Below are 8,922 nucleotides of genomic sequence, written 5' to 3'. Positions count from 1 at the left end.
GCCAGCCCCATAAGTCAGAGAACTCAATGCCTATTTATGATTATTATTACTTTCTTTTTTTAGAGGGGGAAACAAGAAAGACGGCTGACCATAGTCTTCTTCTTCTCTTCTCAGCCCCAATTTGGAAGCAGGGAAACTGGGGATGAGAAGGGCAGGAAGGTAGGAAAGTCAGGACCTGGGCCAGATTCCTAAGGTCGAGACCGAGACCGTTGTTAAGAGGAGAGATGACATAGAGAAAGACACAGCCACAGAGGAGGCATGGACCAAATATGTAAGTCTTCCGAGCTCCAGTTTCCTCCACTGAACAAAGAAGAAAATTGTCTCCGTCCACAGTGGTTGGAAGATAAGAGGAGATATGGGCAAGAAATCAAATTACGTAATAATGAAACATCTATAGGCTCTACTGATACAGTCCTGGGGAGGGTAACTGCCTCCTCCCTCCTCCCCAGGGTTGAGAGGAGGAACTCTTGGCTTTGACCTCCAGAATTAACCCTAAGGAACAGTATGATTCCTGGAGTTAGCCTTAGCTCCTGTTCGCCTTAGCTCCTGCCCCAGCCTCTAGATCTGATGGTCTTGATGTGGGTGTAGGTACCCTAAAGGCCACAGTGGAGATGGGCAAAGAAAGGGCAGCCCCACTTCCAGGCACTCAAAGAAAGGATCAGGTTCTCTGTAGAGCAGGAAGCCCCAAAACCACATCTGGATGTGGCCAGGACCCTTCCAGATGTTCTAAGTAAGCTACGTGGATGAAGGGAGGAGGACCCTGGGTGCCAAGTCTCAGACCCTTTAACCTGAAGCCCCGGAGAGCTCGAAGATCCCAGGCCCCCTTCCCCACCCAGGAAGGCAAAGGATGTACTTCCATCCACGAGAAAACCATTCACTGGGGCCATCCAAGGGAAGGGCCCTGGCCTCTGCTTCCAGCTCTTCACTCAAGGAGCCCTTAAGCACCCATTTTGTGCAGATGTTAGTCGATAAGCCCTTAGAAGGCATGAAGGGGATGGAAGGAAAAGATTTGCTGCAATAAAGTTGGGAACCCATGGCAATATCAAATACGCTCTCCAACTCCAGACCACTGAACCTCAAGCCCCCAGACCTTTGAGCAGGGAATCCCGAGTCTACTAGCCCTGTTACTTCTCTGGGTATAGGCCTGAATCAGGGGCAAGGTTTTCAAGGAAACGGGAAGAATGATGGGCCAATTCTCACTTCTCACCAAATCAACCCTGCAAAGACAACAGGAAAGAAACCCAAGGCAAGACCACAGACAGAGTTCCCAAGCATGTACAAGCCCCACAAACACCCCTGCAAGCATTCTAGCGTGCAAACAAAAATGAACACATGCACTTCCACGAGTTCACAAACATCCAAGTATGCATCTAATTACAGAGGAGTGGACACCCAGTGAGCACAATACTCACACATGCAGGGACACACAAAAACCAGGTAACTCCTCATGTGAAGCTCTATTTGCACGTGAGCACATATGCACACAAGTTTGCAAGGACACCTACATCTGGCCACACATGTACGGGTACATACACACATATTTCAGAAGACAGGAAGAAAGGAGGAAAAAAACAGAAACAAAAACAAATGCTGGACAAAAGGGAGATGCTACCTCGTGAGGAGGCACCTCCCTCTCTGTTCCTCCTCCTTCTAGTCCCTGAAAGTAAGGGGCCCAGTGCCTGCCCTGGAAGGACCGGCCCCAGGGTCAGGGGCAGGAGTGCAGACATTTCCCTCAGGGGAAGTCCATGTGTCCCGAGGGTCCTGGATGCTTGCGTCTGCGCCCCCCTCCGTCAGGAAGCAAGCCTTTGTTGGCTTTCTGAGAGTGACTCCGCTTAGGTTTGGTGTCTGGAGGAGGCAGGCCTGTGCCCAAGTGAGAATGCGGGTCCCCCAAGAGAAAGCGATCCCAGCAGCAGACTGAGCTGCTGCTTTGCATAGCTTCCCAGCATCCGGGGCCTCTTCTCCCTGGGCTCTGAAGGACCATGAGATCCGAGCCAGGACAGGCTCCATGTGCCGGCCTCCACCTGCCGCTTCACCCACGGAATCACTTCTCTGCACTAGGAGCCGCAAGGTCCAGGTGGCGGAGAGGCCAGGCCCGGAGACCAGGTCCGAAGGGCCACCCCCGCAGCCTAGTGGGCAGCTGGGAACTGCGGTGGGGGGCAGCCCCTCACCTCTGCCCCGCCTTGGGAAAGGCCTTGGGCTTCTGGAGGGGAACCCCTCAAGCAGTACCTGGTTGTGAGGGGAGGGAAGAAAGAGAAGGGAAAGGTGCAAGCCGAAGGAGGAGCCGAGCAGGTTGGAGAGGAGGCCAAAGCCAGGCTGGGCCTGGCCCGCACAGGGAGCAGCCGGACGGCTCGGGCAGTGTTTCCGAAGTCAGGACTGGGCTTTTGCCTTCGGGCTCCTCCGGACGCAATCCGAGACCGGGCGTGGGCCTCCGGACCCTCCGGACCCTCCAGACCCGGACCTCCCGGGATCCGGGGCGCCCCCACCGCCGCGCGCTCGTCCTGCCCTCGGGATTCGTTGCGCGGAGGCCTCGGAAGGCCGCTGCGTGCGCGGGGCCCTCGGTGCCTGGCGCCCACGCCCGCCCCCAGCCCGCAAGGAGCGGAGCCGCCAGCGGCTCGTGAGCACAGTGTACACTTTATTTCAGACTACAGGTTTCTGAACATAATAAAATCTTTGGCTTGTAGCGGCGGTTCAGTCTCGCAGTCTGTGGGGTCGTATTTCTCAGCAAGTCTCCGGAAAACGAAAGGGGGGCAGGACAGACAGACCGACGGAAGGGGCTTGGGAGGTGGGGGCGGGGGCGGGGGAGGGGGAGGCCAAGGGCAGACACGCGAGGGAACACACTCTCACGCACACAAAGAAAAGTCCCAGAGAAACGGGGGCCAGCGATGCGGGGCGGGAGGCACCGGAGAAGCCACGACATTCAAAACGGGCAACGAAAACGAAACTGGGCCGGGGGCAGCGAGGCGGAGGTGGGGGATAAAATAATTATAATAATTATAATAATTATAACAATAATAATAAAGGAGATTAATAAAAAGTCCAGCAAATAGAGATCGCTACACATATTTCTTTTCCTTACCTGAAATTAAATATATACAAGGTCGTAAGCGGTTTGGCTAGATAGAGCTTTAAGGAGTTCGCAGTTTCGCCCCTTATACCGTGAATAGGGAATCGATCTTATTTCCCGGTAGCACCTGTCCGAGTCCTTCTCCCCTCCTAAAAATGTTTCGTTCAAACGTGACTCTCCACTCTGAGATGCTCGCTCGCTCGCGCTCCCTCTTCCCTGCTGCTCCCTCCCTCCCGTGCGGATTCTCTCCCCGGGCGCGGGGCCGGGCGGCGGCGGCGGCGGTGCCAGGAGGGGGCGCGGGCGCGGCGGCCGGACCGCGCGGCCCCAGCCGGCGGCGGCTACTCGCTCTCGTCTTTGTCCTGGACCGTGGTGGTGGAGTGGTTGTACAGTCCCTGCGCCATGAGGTGCAGCGCCAGGCCGTTCTTGATGCCTGTGGCTTTCTTGATCTTGGCGCGCTTGTTCTGGAACCAGATCTTGATCTGGGACTCGTTGAGGCTGAGCTCCTGGGCCAGGGTCTGCCGCCGCTGCTCCGTGATGTAGCGGTTCGCCTGGAACTCCGCCTTGAGTCTCTGCAGCTGCTCGGCCGTGAACGCCGTCCGAGGCCGCTTGTCCTCCTTCTCGTTCTTCTTCTTCTTCAGCTTCCTGGTGCGCGGACCTGCAGCGGCGGAGAGGGCCGGGTGGGGGTGGGGGTGGGGGTGGGGACGGAGGGCAGAGGGGAGGGGGGGAGAGGGCAGAGGAAGCCGTGAGAATTGCAGGGGATCGCGCCCCGCGCTTCCGGGGCGACAGCGGAGGCCCCGCTGCGCCCCCAGCTCCCTCCCGCCGCCCAGCCCCGAGAGCAATCGCCTGGCCGCTGGGGTCGGCCGACTCCCCTTCTGGGGGACCAGAAGCCGCGGAGGAAAACCGGCCACGGCTGTCTGTGCACCCCACACCCCAATTCAGAGAGCCGCGGGCCAGACTTAAATCCCACAATCCAAGATGGAGAGACATTCATTCGGAGCCCCGTCCGGTGGATCCCAGAGTTGGAGGTCAGGGGCCTGCTGTCTTCACAGCCCTGGAATAAAAAGAGGCTCAAGACCGGGCCAGTGAAGACACCGGGGCAGGACTGCCCTGAGGATATTGCCAGCCTGCAAAGGAATCCTCCAGCTGCCTTTTCAAGATGTGCACCTCCACCCAGAACTTAAAATAAGACCCCATCTGCTTATAGCTATTGACCCCAGAAAACAAGGGGACGGTGAGGGGCTTGCCTAGATCTTCGGCCGTATGTTCTCTGTGCCTCTCCTTTCTCTTTGGCCTAAAGGAAGCCCTTTCTAGGGTCCCAGGGAGACACTAAGCACCCCTTTCTCTGAAGGGAGGGGGAAAGGCTTTCACCCAGTTACACATCTTACCCACATGACCCTGGCTGGCCCCAAGGGTTCTCTGCTTGCTTTGCCCCTTGGATGGTGCCAGTAAGAAAGAGCCCACTGTCCCCATTCCTCTACCCGGCTGCGCAGGCACGGTCTCTCTTCTCTCTGTCTTTTGAACACGTAAACTACAGTTTTCAGGATTGAAAAGTCCTGTATAACAAAAACAGGCCAGATCCGCTTCCCCTGCCCATCTATGACATTTGCAAGGAGGCTACATCCCTCCTCCCCACCCCCCATTCAGGAGCAAACTATGGGCAGAGGTCAAGAGACAGAGGGACAACAGGGACAGAAATCTGTGCTTTACATCACAGATGGATATGGGAAGAGGCCCCAGCAAACCTCCCCAAGAAGGTGAAGTCTCTCCCAAAACCTAGTCTGAGAAGAAAGCTGCTATGGAGTCCAGATCTGGAGAGAGGAGGGGGAAAGAGGAGGCAGCTTTGAAAGCCAGAACCTCTGTCCATCAGCCTCAGACCCAAGTCCTCCAGCATTTAGGCATTTACTTGGCGGGCCCTGCCCTGGTTATGGGAGCTTCCTGAGCCAAGTTAAGTCCCTGTCGTGCCTTTTAATATCTGAAACTGTCTGGAAAGAAGGGTCTTCACCAGCATCTCCAAACCTAGCAACAGAAGGGCAAGCTGGGCTGCTGGCTCCAGGGGCCGACCAGAGCCTGGGGTTACTAGCTGTCCTGTGACAAAAGAGTCCAGGCCTGGCTGACTGCAGCGACTCAGGTCTGGGTTGAGGTTCATCTCCGTGAACTGCCCATGCAGGAGGAGCCAGTACCCTGCCTCCCCAGGCACCGAAGAGAGAAAGCAGCCAAGAACAAAGGCAAGGCCGGCTCCTAAGCTGGGTGCAGAGAGGACTGAGAGGTGGGGTGGGGAGGAAGGGCGGCCTCGGTTTAGATTAGCAATTAGCTGAGCGGGCAAGGATGTGTACATCTCCAGAAAGGCCCCGCTGTGCGTTGTGCGTCCCCGACGTTTGTGAGAGTGTTGTGTATGTGTGTGCAGAGGCGCGGACACTTGTAATAAAATCGTAGCCTCCCGGCCGGCCTGAGCCTCACAGCCTGACAGCTCAATCACTCTATCCATCAGGCGAGTCAATCAAAGCAGCTTTTCGGAGGTTCAGGGAGCCCGACGTGTCAATAACGGGGCTCGAGATGGCGGGGGCTGATAGCGCGCATCGATCCGCGCCCGGCCGGCAGCCGTGGGGAGGCTAGACACCAGCCGGAGCAGAGCGGCGCGGGGCTACGCTGTGCCCGGCCTCCTACCGGACCCGGTGCCCGCAACGCCAGCTGTAGGCCAGACCCCTGCCGTCCTCCTCGATGAGCCCACCGGCCTCCCCCGTGCTGCCGCCCCGGAAGGTGGGCAGGCCCCAGCCTCCTCTCCGGGGGCCTAGGGCTGCCCCAGCGCACGCCTCGGCCTCGGGGTCTCCAAGTGCGAGGGACAGGCTCAAAAGGGGCCTAAGGCAGTCGAGAAAAACAACCTATAGCTGGAGAAATCTGCTAACTGGCAGAGCCGAGGAAGAAAAGAGTGAAAGAAGTAAGGGGCAGGGCCCGGAGGATGTGCGAGTGGCAGGAAGAAGCTGCCGAGGAGGCTGCCAATCATGCCCCGAGCCCCCGCGACCCGGCGGGAGCCTGACCCGTCTCCTCTCCTCTCCCACTGTCTGCGAGCAGCAGAGAACCAGGAGCGGGGGGCTCCCGGCACCATCTTTCCCTGGGTTCTACCCACCCGGGTCAGACTCTCTGGCTTACCCGGCCTGGGGAGGAGGGACAGCGATCAAAGGCTTTTCTCTCTCTTTCTGTGTGTTCTCCAATCTATCTCTCTGTAAATGAACTTTCCTCAGAAAATATCGACATGGTATTTGTGTTTGTATGAACACAAGGTGAGGATTATTTCTCTGATGAGAGCCTTGCTCCATTTCGGCCTCCGCAGGACCTGGCTGGCGGGATTTCAGAGCCCGATCACTAGGCCCACCTTCCCGCCGGCTCTCAACACCCCTCTCCCTGGAAGAAAAATCAATGACTGGTTGTGGGTTTGTTTGTGTTTTTCTTAAGGATAATAAAGGTAAAAACACAAAGAAGGCCCGAGGGGCTCGGAGTTCCAAGCCGAAGGATCGAGCCGGACTCGAGCTTCCCGTGCCAGGAGCTGCAGCCTCTCGAGTGGCGGCCACAGAGGCCAGGAGCGCAGAACTGGGGGCACACCCGACTGCGACCGGGACGGGGGCGAGGAGGAGGAGGAGGAGGAGGCGGCGGCGGCCGCGAGAGAAGAGAGCACCCGAGGCCGGGTCTGTTCTCCCCGGCCCGGCGGCGGCGGGGCGCCCTGGGGCGTCCGCGGGGCGGAAAGACATGGCGCGGCCGCGGGCTGGGTACTCACCGGAGGACGGGCGATCCGAGTAGCGCGTGCAGTACACCCAGGCGGGCCACACGAGGGGCTGCTGCGAGTCAGTTTTGACCACGGGCCCGCCGTTGGCGGAGCCCATAAGCAGGATGGCCGGGTTGCCGTGCTCCGGGTACTTGGCACCCTGCGCGCCGGGGCTCCCCACGCCGCCTCCGCTGCCGCTGCCGCTGTCCGAAGGCTTGGCTGCCGCCGCCGCCGCCGCCGCCGCCGCCACGGCCGCCGCCGCCGCCGCCGCAGCCGGGCTCCCGCCTTTGGACGCACCCGCGCCGCCGCCCGCGGCTGGCGGAGAGCCGTCGGGTGGGCCACAGTTCACGTCCGGGGCGCACAGGAGCGAGGCGGCGCCCGGCGCCCGCGTGCCCAGCGGGTGGACAGGGTCTCTACCTGCGCCGGTCTGGCCCCGGTCACGCTCGACCCGGCCTCCTCCGGCGCCTCCTCCGGCCGCCGCCGCCACCAAGAGCTGCGGCGGCGGCGGCTCCTTTTTGCAGCCGAAGTCCGGCCTCAGGATGTTGTCGATGAAAAAGTTGGTGGTGCGGTGCAGCTGGGCCGCGGGCTGCGGCTGGTGAGCAGGCGCCGCGAGATGCTGCGGCGGCGGCGGCGGCGGGGGCGGGGGGTGCGGGGGGAGGTGCGGGTGGTGGGCCAGGGGCGGCAGGCAGGGCGCCGCGGGCGGCGAGGGGGGCGCGGGCTGCGGGGACACCGGCACGCTGTCTCCATCGCTGCCGCTGCCGCTGCCGCTGCCGCTGCCGCTGCTGCCGCCGGCGCCGGGGCTCAGGCTCAGGCTCAGGCTGCCCGGGGCCGCCGCCACCGCCGCCGCGCCGAGGCCCGAGTCGCGCTGACTTTTAGGTTCCGGCTGCTGTTCTTCCATGCTCGGCCGCCCCGCCGCCCCGGCAGCCGCGCCGGCCCCCGCCCCCCCCGCCTCGCTCCCCACCCCACTTTGCCAGCGGCCCGTGGGGGTGCGCGGAGGAAGGAGGCCGGCGGAGCCCCAGCGAAGGCACGGGGCGGGTGCAGGAAAAAAAGCCCAGGCGCCTGGCCTGGATCGCTCGCTCTTATCGAGCAGATAGATCTCGCTGTCTCTCCCTCTCTCTAATTTGTAGACATCCAGATATGGAGACACTTGGCTATTTCTTTTTTTTTTTTTCCTTTCTGCCACCAGATTCAATGATTTGTTTTAAATGGGGAGTAAGCCACGGCCAAGAAGGAAAAAAAAAAAGAAAAAGAAAAGAAGAAAAGAAAGCAAGAAAAAAAGAAAAAAAAAAAAGCTCCAAGAAATTTTTTTCTTAAAGGGAAAAAATAGTCTTTAAAGTCTAGCCATCTTCCTAGGCAGTAGTGAGGGGTTTTACTTCCCCGAGTGTCACGCTCAGCTGTGCCCAGAGCGCGAGGCTGGCAGCGCCTTTAATCGCCTTTGCTTTTTTTGCAGGGAGAGCGCGTCTCCGCCAGCGCCGGGGCTGCCTTTTTTTTTTTTTCTTTTTTTTTTTTTTTTTTTTTTCAAATCTCTGACAGCTCGGATCTTTGCACAAACTCTCTCGCTTAAAAAAAAAATCACCCAGGCACACTTTTTGCCTTCAAACCGGAAGCACGTGAGTCAGGCCGCACGTGTGCGGGGCCAATGGCGAGCCAGGACTCGCGCTGACACCCGGGCCTCGGCCCAATGGGCGCGCGCGGGACTTTGCGGATAAATAATCCGGGGGCGGCGGCCGCTGGCGGAGAGGGGGCGCCGCGGCCTGAGCCCTGCGCGTCCGGCCCGCCCTCCCCCACCCGAGCCCGAGCCCCTCCCCCTCTTTCAAGCCAGGACCGAGGAAGGGGCAAAGGAGACCAGGGAGGGGTGGATTTGGGGGGGGGGGTGTAGGCAAATAGAGAAGCAACTCCATAAACAACTTGTTGGAGAAATGCAGGATTATGGGTGCGTGCGCGCCGGGCACAGGGTCAGGAGGCAGGAGCCTCGGCTCTTTTACATCCCTATGCCTAAGAAACTCAGCCTTTTATTTTCTCTCTCTCTTTTTCTTGTTATGACGGGTAAAATGTTGTCTGTGCGTGTGTGTGTATGTGTCTGTGTGTCTGTGTAGGGAAG

The 8,922-nt window shown here is 59.5% G+C and overlaps 1 protein-coding gene across 1 annotated transcript; it reads right to left on the bottom strand.

Annotated features, from left to right (window-relative positions):
* Nucleotides 1-2,763: 2,763 nt before the first annotated feature.
* On the bottom strand, nucleotides 2,764-7,719 carry EN1 (engrailed homeobox 1). Its single transcript, XM_025429534.3, has 2 exons — nucleotides 6,834-7,719; nucleotides 2,764-3,719 (listed from the first exon to the last, which is right to left on the bottom strand). The coding sequence occupies exons 1-2, from the start codon at nucleotides 7,717-7,719 to the stop codon at nucleotides 3,403-3,405; spliced, it is 1,203 nt and encodes a 400-aa protein (XP_025285319.3). The 3' UTR covers nucleotides 2,764-3,402.
* Nucleotides 7,720-8,922: the final 1,203 nt, after the last annotated feature.

Source organism: Canis lupus, chromosome 19 (genome assembly GCF_003254725.2).
Source record: "Canis lupus dingo isolate Sandy chromosome 19, ASM325472v2, whole genome shotgun sequence".
Taxonomy (NCBI): domain Eukaryota; kingdom Metazoa; phylum Chordata; class Mammalia; order Carnivora; family Canidae; genus Canis; species Canis lupus.
Note: the sequence above shows the minus strand (reverse complement) of the source record. Positions and strands in the feature narration are given on the sequence as shown.